We start from the raw sequence: 20,064 nt of genomic DNA, 5'->3' as shown, positions 1-20,064 counted from the left end.
GAGTTTGGAAATGTGGAGCATGTTAATCATCCTCGTTTGCAACATGGACTTTAACGATCAGATGTTTGGTGCAGTTTTACTCTTTGGCCACAAGAGGTCACTGCTAACACAGTACACAGATACATTTTGTAGTGATGCTTGGTTCATACTGCTTTTTATTGAGATTATTGGTACGGAGACGGATTCCTATTGAAATGCTCCTCTGTTTCTTGAATTATTTTCATATTGCACCATAAAAACAATATTTTACACGTAGCCTGCATGCTTGATTGAGCATGTATCAGTATGAATATATATACATACATAAAGAGAGCCCTTATCCGTTCAGGTTTTACATCTCATCGACCTAACTTGATGCTGGGAGTCAGATCCCACCCAGAGACCCGCCTCGTTCATTCAATTGGTCTGCCACAGACCTGCTTCACGCATTCCGCCGCCTGTCAGTCAACACCACTGTATCCTCCTCCTCCTCGCTTGGCATCATCCTGGCGTGTGCCCACCTTGTTCCAGCGACGAGCGACCCGAAAAGCCATCTGTTTTGTGAATATATCTCCAGCCGGTTCGGTGCAGCAGGCATTTTCTCCCGTATATTACAGGCTGTTGTGTTAGCCTTGTGTTTCATCGGTAAAATGAGCCAGGATGTGATGGGGCTGTTGTCTTCTTATCGTTAGCTGAGGCGGATAAATTCCTTCAACCAGCCTGCTGTTTCAATCACTGCGGGTTGACACAACATTAGCCGAGGCGCTGCGGAGGGAGCTAGCGGGCTAGCGGGGGCAGCTCTCACAGCTGTAGCGTCTGATTTAGCCAACATTAGCTAATGTAGTTACTTGGAAAACGGGCGCATTACTGCGGCGTGGATAGTGCAATAATACTTATCACACTAAGGTTGTCTGACTGACGAGGAACCTGTAGTTTTTCTTTCCTAGCCCGAACCAGCTAGCTCACGTTGGAGCGACTGAACAGATATCAGCTGTTACGGGTTTTTGGATGTCGCGACACTGCAGATTTGAACCACTTTCGGAGGATTGTGAAGATTGAATTGTTCGAAAAGACAGACCTCCAAGTGGCACAAGGGGTTAATGATATAAACGGGTATCAAGTGGCTAATCTGTGGCAGCTGTGGTAATTTTAACATTAGCTGTGTTAAAAGAGCGGTGCAGGGAGGATATCTTCTGGGAGGCCCCATCGTCTCCTGGTTCCCTGAATCTCCCGTGATTTGCCGAGAACGTACGGGTGAAGCCGCAGTTGTTCTCGGCTGGGGGGACAACTTGACAACGAGGCCCCTGGCTAGTCTGCCCTCCCCCTCCCCCCAATCCCGTCCATCCATCCGTCCAGCCCGACACGCCGCCGCCGCCTCCTCCTCCTCCTCCTCCTCCTTGCCTGAGATCGAAGCGAGGACCGGGGATTTCGGGAGAAGCTGAAACCGAGTGTTTGCCAGGTCCCGTCTAAGCCGGGCTGCCAAAACCAGAGGGGATGACTCTGGAGTCCATGATGGCTTGCTGCCTGAGCGAAGAGGCGAAGGAGTCGAAACGAATCAATGCAGAAATTGACAAACAACTCCGCCGAGACAAGCGAGACTCCAGGAGAGAGCTGAAATTACTACTTCTGGGTATGTACCATGTTGATTCTGAGTGAACAGAATCAACATGTCTTGTCATGTCATGTCTCTTGTCGCTTTATGGACAACCAACCCTCTTGGGCCTTCTTGGCAGAGCTAGCAAATATGCTAGCAGTTAAGGGTGCTAGCTTGGGAGCCGTTAAAGCATGATTTTTTTCGAGCTGCCTGAATTGTCTTGTAGCTTGTGGGCTTTAAAATCGGTTTCCAGGCTTGTGACGCTTAAATTAGTAGGAACTAGCTAACATGTGATAATGTCTTCTTTTTGTTCCAGTGTATATTGTGTTGGTTTTGCTGTGCAGAATGCAGTTTATTTGCCAGATAAGTTGCTAAGATGTCACCGTTTACAAGGCGAACGCATGCTAGCCAGTTTGACATTATTGATTAGCCCTCAAGCTAATGAGTTGCTGCAAAACTGTCACTGCTGGTGTTGGATACAAAAAAATATTTATATAGAGAGAGATACTGTCACTTGATAATAAAAGCAGCAGCTTTGAATTGCTTTGCATTGTTGCATAACATTAGTGCATCTTGAAGAGCTTTCAGGTCGCCCCTCATTAATTAATTTGTATTTATACTGTCACAAACCTGTCTTTCCTAGAGGACAAGGATACTAAGGGATTTGCCCCCTCATACAGGAGTCTAGCTGAGTAGGTTAGCTATTTTTATAGCATGTGTGTGGGCAGGTGGGAGCTGCTGTTGAATAAGTTGCTCTGCACTGCATTGATTCATAGTTCTGTAGACACAGTAGGCCCGGCTTTATCTCAAATGCACTTGCATACAAAACATATTTAGTAGGAGCGTGCATCTCAGTCTAAATGCTGCCATATGATGTGAACCTACCGGCCACTGGAAAACCCAAAGGCGTCGTGGTGGCGGTGGGGGGAAGCAGGTGTCCATTTTTAGGACAATTAGAATTATCTAGGTTGCATCCTTCGTTTCAAAACGTTTGCTCCCATTTCTCACCCACCAAAAGCAGCCCCGGTTATTTGACATGTGTGTCTCCTTTTATTTCCCAGCTGAATACCTCAGCTCTTGCAAAGTAGGCCACCATACCATTGATGGGACATATTCCGTTCTGTGTCATACATTTTATTCACTGTCTTTTCTACCTGGATGCCAAGGTGAGCAGGCGAGGAGGCTGTTTTTTTTTTTTTTTTTGCAGTGGTTTTTATGCTGCAATCATCATTCTTATGCTGGTTTGAATGAATCATTCAGACTATTTGGGAAAACTAGTTTAAACTCCTTCGAAACATCCTTTTATGCTCCGACACTTGTCCACTTGTTTCTTTGGAGTCAGCATACATCAAAAACATGTGTTAGTGTAAAAGACAGAAGGCAAGCTAGAGCTGCAACCAGTCATGCTGTAAATTGTCCATCCTGTGTGAGTTAAGACTGTCGCTGGACGCTGGGATAAGGACGTGTAAGGCAGGATTAGTCCAGGTCTTAATAGGCTTGGTTAAACACATCTGCTGCTCAGACTTTGAGATGTCACTGATTCCTATTATCCCTCTGGCATTATTCACAGGCCCTCAGTGAGCCGCCTGCCTCTCCACACCTCGCTGGAGGAAGAAGGCAGTCTGAGTGTTTAACTACCACGTTCTAAAATGGCTGCATTTTATATAGAACTTTACAACTGGCCTCAGATTTACCCATTTGCACACCTGAGTGGTGGCAGCTTAGCATGCAAGGTGCTGCAGAGACACTTTCGGTCAAGTAGAGGACCACCAACCTTGACTGTGGTTTGTGGAGGACCATCTTTACTGAGCCACAGCTTGAACATTCTATCAAGTGTGTGTAACCGTACAACAGAGGGAGAATAATGTTGAGCTTCTTCTCAGTTGAATGTTATGGGAGCTGTTCTGTCATTACCAACGCTGCAGTTCAGTTCGTGTGCAGGAGAGCCGATGTACTTTTCAGTTGCAACATTTCAGCCTACCCTGCAGCTCAATCTGGTGTTCACAGTTTTAGTATGTAATGTTTAGTGGTGTCAGTAATGACATTGGTTTGTACCGTTTTGGAAAGGGGAAGAGAACGAGAAAGTCATTTGAAGCCATTGGAGCTAAAAATGTTGGGATGGAATTTTGTGCTTAAAGAGAAAATTACCAGAAGCTACTAGAAGTCCAAATTGCAAATACTTTTTTTGGTAACTGTATTGCCATATTGGAGAAGAACAGCAATAGAACCTATTTCAGGATACACATTCTTGCTTGAATGATAGCACAGTGATTAGACTGCTAATTGTTACAGTTCTAACTGACCTTAGCTGCTTGTTGCATTCCCCCTTGCAACAAAGTTTTCTCTCACTGTTTCAGTCCCACCCTTCTTCAGTGTCCCTCTCTCTTCCTGGCAGGATTTACCATGTGGCTAAGGGTGCATTGCCAAAGTAACCATCTCGCTACAAAACCTAAATGAGGTTTAGTTACATTTTCTACCACTTTCTGGACTAAGGAAGCTAGAGAGGGTGAATGTTGGGCTTAGTCATGTAGGTAAATGTTTTAACAGAGCTGCAGCAGTGCCCACAGTCTGGCTGCCTGTCACTGAGTGCCATATCAGGCCATACCGACAGCTTCCTGCTCCACAGACCAGTGGTTTGCCTCTACTTGGTCAAAACACAGTGGGCCAGGAGCTGTGGCCTTTGCTGCATCGGGTAAATGAACTGCTGGAGCGAGCGAATGGTCAGTAAAGTGAGCTGGTAGGCCAAATGCTATTGGGTTTCCCAAAGCTGCGGTAGACTTTACACTCTCAGTTAAGCTGTCAGCTGGCATTCACTTTTCTTTTAAAAGAGGGTGTGCATATCGAACATTGGGAAGAGAACATCTGCTGATCAGTGAAAACATTGCCAATGACAATGGACAGGCATAGCAGACAGCATAGTTCGTTGATGGCACATCAATTTGATGTGTACTCATTTGCCACGGCCGCATTGATTTGTATGTTCTTGCTGATCCTCCCTGTGTCAGTAGTATGTCTTGTTACCAGGTTAAGACAGCCTTTAGAGGAACAGTCTGATTGAACCAGGAAGGGGATCAGGGGTTAGGCTCAGATGTTTATTGCTGACCTTACTTCTCTTGCCAAGCCGTCTTATTTTGATCATATATGGCAATAGGGATGTTCCTGCGCTTCTCCTCAGAGGTTGTGTGTGTGTGTGTGCTGTGGTTTTAATACCGGTGAAGTGGGGCTGTGTGGATAGACAATTACTCCCAAAATCCTCCTTATCATGACCAGATCTACTGCTTTTTAATATAGAAATCACTGTGAGAGATGAATAACCATGTACAGGCACGTATTCATTTTTCCGGAAAGTGTGAGAGAGATCATTTAAAGTTGGTTATAAAGGAATTACAAACTGAGCTGGATATTTTGGAAAGTAATCTCTTCTTTCAAGAAGTGTAATTTTATTGTTATTTTACAGAAAAATAATACAGATTGTGTCATGGAAAGGTATTTTATTTTGGATGTTCAGTCACTGCTGACCCAGCTGGGCCTCTTTTGTGTGTCCTTAGCTTCTGGATAACCAGGTCACTATTGCGTCTTTTATTCAGCTTCATTAAGCTGTTGCTCCAGTCCTTATATTTTCCCACAAACCCACCTTTGCTGTCTTGTAGTGCAGGTGGCAACAGTAGTCTCATCACAGGTGGACTTCATGGTGTCCTTGTTCATCTAGAGCTTGGTGTAACAGCAATGTGGACCAGCTCTCCAGATTCTGGTTCTCGTGGGAGATCTGCTGGAGAGTACACTAAGGACTTACATTGCCAGCTGCTGTGCAAGATGGTGGACTTGTACTTTGTGATATGAGAGACTGACTGTAGTGACAATTGAATATCACAGTGACTTGAGGCAATAGTAGCCGTACCAACAACTAGACAGAGAAACACAAACCTGGGTGGTCTGCAGACTGAGTTTTCAAAACAAAGTACTTGCAAATAGTACCTTTAACCTGTCAGGAAATTAGAGTGCAAACAAATATTTTAGTTGGACCTGTTAGTCTTAAGTTGAAGAAACAACTAAAACTGTGGATAGAAATAAAATTCAGATTGTGGATTTCGATTTTTACCCCATAAAACCATGACATGGTCTTCTAACCAGATTGTGTAACCCTAATTTTAAAGTGTAAAGATGAAAAGTCATGATGAGTGGTTACTCGAGTTACTCTTTTTCTTCCGTGTTCCTGTTTCTAATATTTGCACTGTGATTTCCTTGAAAATATCAATTTAGTGTTTCCTTGGAAAAACCTTGAGTTGTGTAATACTTGCCTTTGTTTCATTTTAATTTGCATCCTTGTCTTTTAATAAAACAGTGACATGTTAGGATCCATATCACTTCAAGTCAAAGGGTTCTTCCTCGCTTCATTAATATTGAAGTCACAGTGCACACAAACACACCGATTGTTCTTCATTACAGAACATAGATAGGGCCTCCATCCAAACTCCTTGCACAGCTTGTTTTGCAGTAAATGCTCAGACGGCCACCCTCTTCTCAGCCAGGCTCGCACACACACTCTGTGACACGGTGTCTTTTACACAGTTGCTCATTTTGCCCACAGAGTTGAACGCACACATGTTCTTAAAAGGGTCATGGAAGGTTCTCTGGAGATATGAGGGTGAATGAGGCTGGATGGTGACTGTCCCACATACTGTTGCTAGTCCGGTCCCCAGACAGGACGCAAGGGACGTAGCCTGCCTTTCTGTTCATTGCCAGAATCTTCAGCCCTCTCTGTGGTGACATGGTGGCATGTTCATTCCTGTTTACTCCCACCAGCTGCCATGTACAGTAAAGCCCACGCTTCTCTCTGATCGTACCTCTGTCACTTCATTTTTCTGTTTCAAGGTAGATTCGGAAAGCTAGACCATGCCTGTAGTTTTTCTGCCCATTTGTAGGCACTGTGATGTTATCTCAGAATCTTCATGTGAAGATGCCACTAAAATGAATGCAGCGACTTTAGAAATAATGTCAACATTGAGGATTTGGCTGTTTGTGGTTTGAGCAGCTGAGTACAGTATGTGTATTGCAGACTAAAATCCTGCTGCTTTCTGAGAATCTTTCTTTTGCTCACCCACTCCCACTCAACCAGTACGACACTCGGCGCACACTCACTGGTAAACAGACAAAGCAATTCTAAGGTGCCCAAATGAAGACGTGCATTTGCTGTACTATATGTAGTGCATTGCTTTGCACGAATGTTCGATTTACAGCTCTGACACCCACGCACACGAAGGACTCAGCAGATGCAGAGACATCAGCACAAAGCAGCAGTGTTGTGCCCAGATCCTGACAGCAAGAAATACAGCAGACACTGACGGCAAGCAGCAACGAACCTGAGAGAGAAACAGTCGCAGTACTGTGTCTTTATACTTAAGCAGTGTACAGTCTGCAGGCCTAGGTCATTGCAGGGAATAGGGAAGAAGTGGGCCGCCGTCACAGCGGAGGTAACATCCATGCCTTGAGGTTGACCACAGCATCCGTTTGTGTCCACAGTTGGTTAGGCAGGTGGTGTGCAGCTCCAGGCTGCCTTGGCTCCGTCTCTTTCCTTTGTATGCCTAAAACAGGGCAGTTTCCAAGATAAATTGGAGACCAAAGCTACATTTTAGCTAGCGTTGTGCCCGTCTGATTCACAGTGTCATTCCAGGGTGCTGATAAAGCGAATGCCTGCATGATGTCCGTTCTGAGGTTTTAATCATACATTTACTGTATCTATGCAAATGTTTTCTTCCTGCTGAGATTGCAGTGCCATGCACTGCCTGAAAAGACAGTTCATAAACCCAGATAAGCCTATACTCTTCATACCAGTGGACCATTATATTCATGTGCGTATTTGCATGCAGGTTTGCTGTGATGCTGATAATCTCCTGTTCATCGAAAGCACTGCAGGGGGAAGCTGGGTTTAGCAGAGGTGTCCGTGCTTGTGCGTGAGGCCTTGTGTGGCCACTCATGCCTAACGTTTGAAGCAGGATGGAAGAATTAAAGGAGTTGGGCAGACAGCGTAAGCAAAGCAGTCCCTGCACAGATAGCCCAGCAGTGTGGCAAAGTGGGCTTCAACCAAAACTACTCCAACAAGACAGCAATGTGTCATGTCCATCAGGTGTTGCGTTACAAGCTGCTATCAGCTGCATTATGTAAAGGCTTATGAAAGCTAGCCTGGCAACGGAGGATACAGGTGAAGTGTTTGATGATTTTACTTATAGCTGCACTATTTACATACTATCATTTCCTCGGTTCTTCTTTATTTGGATATTCAGAATTCTAACTGTCTTCAGGTTACCCTCAGCTGAGACTTTTAGCTCTATTCCAAGAAACACATCGTCACCACAAAGGACTAGTGGTGGTGTGTGGGCTGCGTAGTGTACCTTGCGCTGTTGCATTGGGACACAATCTCAGCTCTTTCTCTTACCCTCTCACACTCGTAGCTCCTTAGAACAGAGAGCTTTATCAAACCCAAGTAGTGTGAGCTATTAAAAGGTGACCTCCTTTTTCTAGGCCATTACCAAAAAAGAATGGATGGATTGTAGTTATGAATATCCAAAATTCTTGACAGAGAGGGATGAGAATGGAGAGGCATATTTCTAGCCTTAGGGAGGTTAGGAGGGGTTGTGATGAGAGGGAGAGGGGGAGAGAGTGTATTTGTAGGGGAGAGTTGGTGAGGGCATGGAAACGGTTGTGGCTGGCGCTGGTACAATCTGGGGAGGAAAAAGGGAAGACAGAGGCTCGTAGTGTGTTGTCTGGTGAAAGAGGGACACGATAGTTAAGAGAACACAGCAGAGGGAGATCTTGTGACGGGGTCACGAGAAATAAATCAGACATTAAGTCGAAGAGTGATCTTCTTGCAGTCTGCAGTTGCTACCACCGCAGCAGCCCATTACAAAGAATACACTCTCTCTGTATTTGATTTTTGTTGTTAACTTGACAGTCAGGTTTTGTTGGGACTACTGCTATGTAGCCACCAGTGTGTAGCAGTCACCACAAAGCATTGGTTCATCCAGGAGAACTGAAGAAGCATAATTCCTTTTACTGAACAGTAAAGTCCACCTAGTCTCCAAAATTGGACATTTGTTTGAGAGAGGTGGGACATATCCCCTTATGGACACAGTCAGAACCCAAAATTTGTATTTCAGATTAAGGTCCTGCATCAACAACGAAGCAGCTATCTCTTCCAACCTTTTTACGTTTGTGGAAGAACTCACTGCTGCTGACCTCAGACCAGCTTTTTTTTTCCTCAGTGGAGCTGAGGCCCTTCTTCTCTATGGTACACCAAAAGATGAAGAGCACAGAGCAAGCCTGAGGGGCTCACAGTTATATTTACTGACTGCTACGAAAGAGAGGAGAGAGAAGGGGCGGATGGGAGGGATGTGTAAAAAAAAAAAAAAAAAACAGGAACGAAAAAAGAGAGGGAGACAGAGGAGGGTTGCTATGGTAACGGAAATATGGCTGCTCTTCAAAAACCTTGAATGTAGGTGGTGGTGAGATGAGTGTGTGTTTTTCCATCTCGTCTTCTTCTTTCAGTTTTGCAGATATTATGGATGTGCTGGATCCCTTTTGATATCACTGAGGGCTGAAATGCCATCAGCTCATTTTTTTTCCTCATGGCCCAAGGTGGTGTTTCTAGGCAGTATGTAGAGCATAGAGGGTGAGTGTGAAATGTGGGTTAGGCCCAACGCAACCCCCCCTCACCCCCACCCCCTCACCCCCACCCAAATAGAGGGGGTTTATTTAGCACTCATTGTGGAACTTATAAACAGTTGTTTTCCTGAAGGTGGGGATTGGGATTATTCACACTGAAAACAATTGTGTTGTGGTGTGAGTAAATGTAAAATTCATGCCCTTAATCTAGTCTTTTTTGGGCTCCTTACCATATGTGTAAATCTGGAAACCTGATGCCACTTATTGCTGTGATCTTACACCCAGATATGGACTGAGGAGGGCAGAGGAGGATCACTGAAGGAATGCAGCCCTTGCTGTCACCTTTTTGGTGGAGACAGTTCAGTTTTAGATCCTGAATATAAGGCAAATTGTCTTCATCTTTATGAATCATCTTTATCTTTGTTGGCTCATATTTTTTTCTCCTACTTATCTTGCCTCTTCCTTCTAGAAATATTTTTGATTTGTGCACTTTCTGAACTGTGGGACAGCTTCCTGACACTGGACAAAAGAGGCTTTGCAGTCATAATCAATTTAGATAATCAACTTAGAATTTCAGTAGAGGAGTAAGTGACTTCAATGAGCATCCCATCATAATGCAGTTTTGTGAGACCTGTTTGTTTTATACCAGGTTGTGCTTCTTTGCCTTTTTTATTAATTAAATGAATAATCGTTTGAGGCTCTTTGATCTCTTCAGCTAGCATTTTTGGCCATTTCTAAAGCCTTTTATGGAGCATCTGTCTTAGGTTACAGATTTGGCTTGTGCTTAAAATCCTGGCTTCAGTGAGGGTTCCGATTTAAAAATGAGTTTGCTAAATTGAGAAAATAGGGGAGAGGCACCTAACGGGTTAATATGGACACACACCTTCTATATCGATGCATATGATTTTAAGTTACAATATTGATTTGCACTCTGATACCATTTTAACATATATCTTGCAAAAAAACTAAGGCTGATGGCTGTGAAATGAATCACAACCCTCATGAAATGAATCCTGTACATTTGCAATACATAAGAGTAGAGTTCAGTATCTAATGGTGAGGTCAGTGGGAGTTCAATTTGATACAAAACTCTCGACACTGCAGTGTGTGTGCATTTGTACTTGAGTTTTGGTGTAAATACTGCATACACAGAGCTCCACAAACTTCTATAAAGGAAGTATGGGCTCTGAGAGCTTCTAAAAACAGGGCCAGCCTACAATTCAATTCTATACTCTTTTGAAGATCCATACATGGGGAGCAGCAGACACCATAGACACATAGCTGTTTTTAATTCAAGTACTTTTTATTCGTATGCACAAAGTCTCTTTGTAGTGTGCTGACACACACACATGGTCTTTTGTGAAGCTGGGCTGGTTTCCTTCACACATTTGTTTCTTGTTATATTTTTATAAGGACAAGTTCTGCAGATGCAGGTAGTGCTGGACCTCTTCTCAGTTTCAGCATGTATTTGGCAAAAATCATTCTGCTTGTAGCCAATAGATACAACAAAGTGGTGGGTATGCTGTACCAGGGACCTGGACTGAATTAGGCATTTGTAAACTATTGCAGGACTACATGTACGTGATAAATAGTAAAAAAAAGATGATCAGCACTGTAACATTGCTTCTAATCTGTCTGTCTTCTTTTCAGGCACGGGAGAAAGTGGCAAGAGCACCTTCATCAAGCAGATGAGGATCATCCATGGAGCCGGCTACTCAGATGAAGATAAGAGAGGCTTCATTCGGCTTGTTTACCAAAATATCTTCACCTCCATGCAGTCCATGATCCGCGCCACCGAGACCCTGAAGATCCCCTACAAATTTGAACAGAATCGGGTGAGGATGCCACCTCCAACAAATTCATTGCTGTGTTTTTTAGGTCTTTCCTTGGAAAAACTTCTGGCAAGCAAGACCCAAGATGCATTTAGTTTGTCTAGCAGAAGCATTATCTTTGGAATAAGTAGAATATGTGGGTGGTTGGGATCGGCCGCTTGGTCTTAACAGACAGTGAAGAAGGCTATTTACAGATATCTAAAAAGTCTAAAATTTAAAGAAAGTAACTTGATAAATCTTGTCTTTTTCTAGTTTTTGCACTCTTGTGCTATTCATACATTTCTCACCTTCCTTCCCCTTGTGTATCTCTTTTTGCAGTCAAACGCCATGATTGTGAAGGAGGTGGACATTGAGAAGATCGCTGGGTTCGACCAGCCCTACATTACAGCTATTAAAAGTTTGTGGGCTGACCCGGGGATCCAAGAGGCCTATGACCGCCGCAGAGAGTACCAGCTCTCTGACTCTACTAAATAGTACGTCTGTCCATATTTGTGTGTGTGTTTTGACAATGGGTATGACGTCTATGTAGGATTTTAAGTATGGTATTTATATGCGTCTATGACACAATCTTCGTGTGAGTTATGTAATTTTCATGACTGAGTCTGACATTCTGGTTTGGAAACAGTTGTCTATTATTATTATATACTATTTATTGTTGAACATTTTTGATTTGTTGCACATATTAGCTCGTAGTTTGCAAAGTTTTGTTGGATATAAAACAACACAGAACCTTGCTGACTAAATTGCCTTTCTTCCCAAACCAGTTTAAAAACAGACTCTCAGTCATCATGTATGCATGCTAATGGATTAAATGGAAATGGGTGTGTGTGTGTGTGTGTGTGTGTGTGTGTGTGTGTAATACCTTTAATGAATTTTTGAGAAATGATGATGTGGTTGAGACGATAAAACCATACCGGTGTTTTTAAGTAACTAAGGTGTGTCTGGATGTGTGGTTGGTTGTGTGTCCATGCCCTAGGTGTGTAATTACCTTGTGGGTTTTGTGACGTTTGTCAGACAGGACAGCACATTTTCTTTTTGCCCACAGGAATTAATGGCTGACAGACATCAAAATTGTGTTTTTTTACTCTTACAGTCTGTTTACACTGTGTTTGAAGTCTGCTAGAATGAGCTTTTGTGGCCCCACTAGTCAACATGAAGCAGAATAATGATTTGGAAGTTTCTCGCTGCCATGTCAGCCTGGGCATACAGTAAGAAAATCATCCATTAAAAAGCATTGCAGCTACATTTTAACACCTGTACTTCCTAGTAGTTTCATTTTTATATGAATAGGCTCCCTCAAAACATGTCTGTAAATTCAATTCCAAACCGCAGACAAAATGTCAAGGTGTGTTTGCACCTTGTTTGTAGCCAAATCTGTCATCCTCCTTCCTCCTCCTCTGTGTTTTTTTTTTTGTTACCCTTACAGTGTAACAACATGTGACCTCAGGCTACATACCCAGAGGCAATTGGCTCACTTCACAGTGCCCCCTGGTTGTTCTCGTGCCGTACTGCAATATATTGCTTCTGTGTGTGCAATGTGATGCTGAATGTGCAAGTAGTGTAAGAGCATGGTAAATCAAATGCAAGAAAATATGTCTTTATTCCAGTGTTATCCACATTGTTTATGTATATCTCCAGTTATCTTAGCGATTTAGACCGTGTGACTGCGGAGGGATATGTTCCCACCCAGCAGGATGTGCTGAGGGTCCGCGTTCCCACCACGGGTATAATAGAGTACCCTTTTGACCTGGAGAACGTCATCTTCAGGTACCCCCCAAGGCACCAGGACTGCAGCATCACCATGGTTAGAGGACATGAACCACTGATGACTGTCAGGATAGAAACACAGCATCTTAGAGAGGCAAAGTAAAATTGTTTCTTGTCAGTGCCATAAAAACAATAATTTTACCAAAATGTCTAGTCTGAACAGATCTATTTTGGCTTTGAAGAGAAAGTGATGCTGTGTTAACTTGATAAGTTACCAGTGATTTGTGCTGGCCCGGTGATCTAACCTAAGGCCAGACATGCTGCACTGAAGTGTGGGGAGCAGCCAGAAAATATCAGAGATAGAAGGACGAGGCAGCGACGTCAAAGATTCTCCAGGAATGTGTATGAAGTGCAAAAGAATTTACACTTAAGAAATTCAAAGTTGGACCGTCTTTGATGTCAGCCTCCTCCAGTCCTTCTTTATCTGATACTGGTGCTGCTAAAGTCACTACTACCACTGTCACTGATGCCACCACACTGTCTGCAACATAACACCTGAACCCTGACCTCAGTGCTAATTGTTTTCAGTTCGTTGGAAAGTCAAGTAAAAGTGATCTCAAAGGGTTTATGGAAAGAGAGTGTTGGTGGAGCAGTGACCCAGACTAACAGCCTTGGTTTCTGTGATGGGACCTTTTCTGTGAATCTTCCCTCAACAGGATCTACATTTTCCTGGAATGGCAGGGGTTGCGGTAAATGCCTGTCACACTTTATATAACTGTTTTTCTTTCTTTTTCCCCCTCTTTTATGTCTCCCTTTTTCCTGACCACCCTGTCCTGTAGTTATCTTTCGGATCTGGACCGTATTGCAGATCCCAACTATCTTCCCACTCAGCAGGATGTACTCAGGGTGCGCATTCCCACTACAGGAATTATAGAGTACCCCTTCGACTTGCAAAGCATCATTTTCAGGTAGAAAGATGCCCGTTGTGGCTACGTACCTGTATGTTTTGTCATGACATCCTTAAGTCTTTTGATGTTTTCTTTTCTCAACCCCCCCAAAATAATTATGTTTGTCGTCCCCCTCTACATGAATGAATTAACCCCCAACTTTATCCATCCATCCATAATCCATCCTCTTAATATGTCCCTCCCCTCAATCATAAAAAAGAAAAGCTATACCTGCTGCCACCAACAATGGTACTGTACAAAACACAACCCACGAACAAACACAAAGTCCTACATTTTGGTGCCCGGTCTCTGTAAATGGGTCACCTCCTCTCTTCCTCCTCCTCTCCTCCTTTCCTCTCCGGCTGGCAGAAGAAACGAGGTCGTCCTCTCCGCGGTGGAGGAATGTTATTTTGGGCAGCAGGTCCTGCAGGGCCTATATTGGCCCTGGGTCTCTATGGACCACAGTGGACTGGGCCACCACTAGGGGGCACCATTGCGTTGTGAATTTTAGCTGATTTGTGCAGCTTTCTCAGAGACCATGTTGCACCTGGCCTGGAGGCAAGCACCTGTGCACCCAGAGGTGCACAGAAAAATCCATAGCGAGGCATTAAACAGCGCAGACGCCATTTATGTGCTTCTTTGAAAGGAAAAGTTTCTTGACAGAATCAGATGTCACAAATGCGAGGGCTTAATGAAACTGGGACCTGACGTCCCTGATGGGTGAAGGGTGACCTTGTCAAGGAGAAGCTCAGGAAACCTGGAATCATATGAGGATTCACACTCTCCTAACAGTCAGTGTTAGTCAGGATAGCTGTTCATGAATATCCTCAGTGTTTGTCAGTCTGCCTATTGCGGACACGTGAAATCAGACTTCTGGCTCCAACAGCCGTGCCTCCTGTCCTCTGGTTGCCCTCTGTCTTCTATTCATGTACCCGACTCCAATTTCTCTTTTGTCCCTCCACTTCCCCAAGTGTGTTTTACTGAAACTTTCTGCCTCTTTTTCAATAGAGGTCATATATGTATAATTATACAGAGAACACAGAGGTGTCTGTATATTTTCTTACTACACTAGTTTCTAGTTCTACAGGAGAGTTCCCTCTGTTCAGGAATGATGAGCAGATGTTCAGCAAACAGTGAGAATCTCCTAATCTGAGTGGCCTTCTTTTAAAAACTGCTCCTCCTAGATCTGTCTTAGACGGGAAGCTTTATTGGTGGCATGCATGACTCACTCACTCACACTGACAAAAGCATCTTCACACTTCACATTTGTGTGTTTTCTTGTTACTTTGTACACGTTAGCTCATGTCCAAAAGGTTTCAAAGTCAAATAGATTACTTTTCTTCTTAAGGTGCTGAATCCATCATTGTTTTTTGTCCTTAAACAAGTTAATAATGTCGTCTAGCAAATGGTCAGACCCCAAATTAAACAATAGACCTACTTCCGATCTCTCTTTAAATTATAAAAATATGATGTCAGAGGGTCCCTGGATAAGTGGCTATATCTTAATGTAGGTCATGTGCTGGAAATGTTTAAGGAACACTAGTTTAGTTGTCATCTAGATCAAACACATGATGGCTCTTTCAAAGAATTCACCTTCAAGATTTTTTAAGTAATGTATTTGTAAGGCCTGACGATATACACTTTACCACCATGTAATATCTCTTGATGGATTCAAAACCTAACAAGACGTTTTTTAAAGAGAGCTTAAATATGTGTTTAAAACATGTTGCACACTGTGCACTGCATGCTAATTTAATTTTTGCTTTATCCTCCTCTTCACCTTCATCTCACCATTAGGATGGTGGATGTAGGGGGTCAGAGGTCAGAGAGGAGGAAGTGGATTCACTGCTTTGAGAATGTCACCTCTATCATGTTCCTCGTGGCACTGAGCGAGTACGACCAGGTCCTTGTGGAATCAGACAACGAGGTAAACAGATTTTTTTTTATACTTCTAACATCATGACCACTGGGGGAAAACGATTTTCTTTATTTTTGTTCTCCCTCTCCCAACTTTGCACCCTAGAACCGTATGGAGGAGAGTAAGGCTCTGTTCAGGACTATCATTACCTACCCATGGTTTCAAAACTCCTCTGTCATCCTCTTCCTCAACAAAAAGGACCTGCTAGAGGAGAAGATTTCCTACTCGCACTTGGTGGACTACTTTCCAGAGTTTGATGGTAAGATCATTAAGATATGTTTGTATAGGCATAGTTTTTGTTTTTCTGTTCTTCTTAATCTAAATGAATTCACATATTTTCAGGCGGGAGACACTCAAAGGGAACTTAACTATGTGCAAAATGACCTCATACGTATGTTTACATGACTTCTGTCTCTAAATTCAAGGTCCCCAAAGGGATGCACAGGCGGCACGGGAGTTCATCCTCAAGATGTTTGTGGACTTAAACCCAGACAGCGACAAGATCATCTACTCTCACTTCACTTGTGCCACGGACACTGAGAACATCCGCTTTGTGTTTGCAGCTGTCAAAGACACCATCCTACAGCTTAATCTCAAAGAGTACAATCTGGTGTGAGGGCTCGCCTACAACGCACATCTCCTCGCCATTGCACAAAGGCACACCTCTTTGGGAACGTGCTGTCAACTCCACACGCATTACACAGCACACCACTTCAGCTCATACAAACACACGCACTCACATGCGCACACACACACTGACAGAAACGGCTTTTTTTTCTAGTACAGTGAATTCACAGATCCTCCCACCTGCAAACGCGCCCCTCCTCTTTCACCAAAGCCTCTTCCTCCTTCTCTCGGCAGCTTGTTGTGTCAGAGTCTTCGGTCCTCCCAAAGCTGCTCCGTGCGTCAGATTTGGTCCTGGCTGCTGGCTCTGGCACATTTCATCTGGCACACAAACCTTTCACACGGGCTGTACAGTGACTAAAGGGGATTTTAGAATTGGTGTGTATGTGCGTGTGTTTGTTTTTCGGCAGCATTGATTAGCGAGGAGCTGTGTTTTGGTGAATCAAACCCCGTGGCCCCTCTTTTTGGAGTTGACCCTCAGCGGTGTCAGCGCAGGTCCTCTGTTTTCTCCTCTCTTGTGGTGTGGAAGGCGGCGAAGCGGTGCTAAAGAGGAGAAACTTCTGACTCAGCCTGGATGTGAGGGTGATGATACACAAAGGGGACGGGGCCGAGGATTCTGTCTCCACCTCGCATCTATGAATGTACCCACCAGTGTGAGCATCGCAATCGCAAAAAAATATCTATATAAATATATATATATATTATGAAGTAAATGCATATGTAAACACTTAAGTCAAACAACAGAGGTGGCAAAGACATAGCTAATCAAAATCTGTTAATTGCTGAGATTTTTAAAAATGTTTTTAATGATAGAAATTTGTTGCTACATTTAATCTATTTAACAGCTAAACGGAAAGGTGATAAGAAGAAAATTCTACAAACTTTTTTGCAAAACAAAAAAAAATGTATAAAAAAAAGCAACAAGAAATTTACTTGACATAAGTATCCTTGTAAGAGTTGTTTTTTAAGTTAATCACACGCTTCCCTCCTCCAGATGTTTTCTGTATGGATTCACAGGGACAGTCCTTCACAGCATCTGGCTCCACACCCTCATTACAGAATGCTAGTAAGAGGGTAAGAGAACCCTGCTTTTGACATGGGCTCCTCTCTGATTGGTGGACCGCAGATGCAGAGGGGAGTGTGACGCCATCAGTGTTTTGTCAGCCCACAAAGCAACATCTGCAACTTGGGCTGCAAATGGCTTATTCAACAGAAATAAAAAAAAAGAAAAAAGCTGCAAATGAAAACACGCCCACGCCATCAGGGCGCGAGTAGAATGCGTTCGGTAACATCTCTGATGTCACTCCTGCGTCTCTCAGCCATCCAATCAGACAGACTTCCTGATGGTGACATAGTCATCCATTGTATCAGGATGTGCTTCTGTTTACTTTTTTCTTCTCTTCTTTTTTTACTGTATAGTCACTTTGTTTATAAAAGAATAGCTTGCTGTTGAGTGATGAGAGGAGGGGTGGGGGGCAGGCGGGCTATGACTCTTTCAAATGTCATTTGTGTATATTTGTTTGTAAATACATATACACAAAACACTTCTGTACAAAAAAAGCTCTGTGGTACACCATCTTTGGCAGAAAAAAAAACAACCAAAAAAAACACACAAAAAATTATCAACTTCTTTCATTAGCATACTGTTTTTTCCTATGAATTTATGGTAGTATTGATACTGTGATTATGGGTTTTGTTCACTTGATTAATAGAACTACACAGAGCTGAGTGGCGTCGAGGAAATGATGGTTAGTCAGAGAAAAGAGGTTCCTATCAGCTGGCCTCCACACACTACTGCAACAGCTCTGTCTCCAGAGTAACACTATTTTAGGGCTGGTTAAAAGAAACAGAAAAAAAAAACCTTCACAGTATGATGACAAGATGAATTTACGTAATTAAAGATTTTTTTTTTATTTATATAATTTATGGACCAGGTTTGAAGGTGTTGATAATTTGACTGCTTTTGATTCTGTCATGTTGAAGTGCTCCTTTTCTCATGACGGAGCCTACTTGAGTCTGAACTGCTGTAAAAAAACAAAAAAAACAAATCAAAAAAACAAAAAAAACGAATGTCTGTTATAGTAAGGACTTTATCTCTGCTTTCTATTTCTTATTGAGACATTTCCAGTTGTACTTGCCATCACATCTTCATCCATGATAATATGGTTTGTTTGTTTTTTTCAAGCCCTCACATCTGTTTTTTTTTTTTAAAGAAACTTGTATTTCCTCCTTGTTTATCGATGCAGCGCTGTAATGCATACCTAGAAAAATGTACAGTATGTATGAACATAGGTGGACTTTTTTTTTAATCAGTGATTGAAGACCTTTTTGGTCCATGCTTGCTATTTGTAATTTAACACAACTCTTTTTCCTTTTTTTTTTTTTTTTTTTTTTTGCATTGTTAATTTCCAGTTTTGAAGGCCTGCTTTGAATAGTGCCAGTGACGTGCAGATATACCTTTTGTTTATTATTATTATTTTTGGTCTTTGACCTTTTCTACAGGTGACTTACCCTTCATCCTCATTAAGGGCTATCACAGTACATCAGACAGCGGGGAGTGGAGCACAGGACCACAGTGAACCAAGTCATCCACTACTACTAATACTTGTTTATAAATGGAGATTACTTGCAGTATGTGCTATAAGAAGCATAGGCAGGGTGTTAATGTAAGGTGTGTGTGTGTAGAGAGTTTACCGACACTAAGCAGTTTCCTTATGTATGTGTTTCTCTCATCTTCACTACATTTTGTTCGTTTGCATCGGTATGGCAGTGTTAACCTGTAATGCCTCGCGCAGTATAAAAACACTTATCAGTAACAAGACGTGTTGCATATATCCCCAAGTATTTGAAGTTGTAGCGGATAGCCAAGAAGTCTGTTAAGACCATTCTGGTGTTTTTTTGCATATTTTAACCCATTCTTTATTGGCTTAATTTGGCTGATTTAAGATGACTGTGTCATCATAAGCTATTGAAAGCATTATGTGCCACTAAGAAAATGAAATTTCAGTCAGTTTCACAAAACTTTTCTAAACCAAATTCCTCACCTTCTGCTTTCAGTCTAACTTCAAGTTTAAGTTTTGCTTCAAACTGAACACTAGTTACCTGAAAAGGGTTCAAATATATTAGGAAAAAACACCAGTATTGTCTTAAACTGCCATTTTGTCTGCTGAAAACGTCACTAAGCTCGTGCTGGGGAAGACACACAGAGGTTTAAGATGCCAGTATTACAGTGGAACGATGAACCAGTATACATACCCAAGTATTTATCAGTAGTCGTGTTAATATTTACTGTGTGTCAAGTGCAGCTCACATTAATGGTGACAAACCACGTATTCTGTTTTTTTGGGCAGGGGGGTTTTAAAATTGACTCTTCGACTCTGGCACATGGGGAGGAGCCAAGCGGCTGTTAGTGTGGGTTTGGAAGTGTGTAGCAGCCCAGCGTTGTTGCACAGTGTGTCTGTATTTTGTTCAAGTTATAAAGAGGGACGGCAGTCTGTATGAAACTTAAATTCTCCCCGTTTAGCATTAACCAGTAAAAAGACTGACTTGATTTTTCACTACAACACTTTATTTATTGCCTTTCATTGCCTTGATTAATGAAAGATGGGGTCCCTTTGTGGTTTCGGAGCCTGTTGTGTGACCCCTGGGGTTATGTGACGTCCCTTCCTGTGGACTCGGACTAATCAAACTTATCTTTTTTGGCTTGATCCCTTTTTTGTTTATGTTTTTTTTTCTGTCTATATGATAAGAAGACATTACCAGAAGACTTATTATTTAGGACCACTTGATTTATTGTTCCTCACT

The 20,064-nt window shown here is 42.7% G+C and overlaps 1 protein-coding gene across 2 annotated transcripts; it reads left to right on the top strand.

The window, feature by feature from the left end:
- The first annotated feature begins 1,473 nt into the window (after positions 1 to 1,473).
- On the top strand, positions 1,474 to 19,079 carry LOC114428046 (guanine nucleotide-binding protein G(q) subunit alpha-like). Of its 2 annotated transcripts, none has more exons than XM_028396362.1 (7): positions 1,474 to 1,609; positions 10,883 to 11,067; positions 11,383 to 11,537; positions 13,611 to 13,739; positions 15,516 to 15,645; positions 15,742 to 15,895; positions 16,062 to 19,079. In XM_028396362.1, exons 1-7 carry the CDS (start codon positions 1,474 to 1,476, stop codon positions 16,250 to 16,252), a joined length of 1,080 nt encoding a protein of 359 aa, XP_028252163.1. In that variant the 3' UTR covers positions 16,253 to 19,079. The 2 variants fall into 2 exon arrangements, with proteins under 2 accessions (XP_028252163.1, XP_028252164.1); XM_028396363.1 differs by lacking the exon at positions 13,611 to 13,739 and adding an exon at positions 12,703 to 12,831 and having other exon boundaries at positions 16,062 to 16,252.
- The last annotated feature ends 985 nt before the right edge of the window (positions 19,080 to 20,064 follow it).

This window comes from Parambassis ranga, chromosome 22, assembly GCF_900634625.1.
Source record: "Parambassis ranga chromosome 22, fParRan2.1, whole genome shotgun sequence".
Taxonomy (NCBI): Eukaryota; Metazoa; Chordata; class Actinopteri; family Ambassidae; genus Parambassis; species Parambassis ranga.
This window is presented reverse-complemented; position numbering and strand designations above follow the sequence as displayed.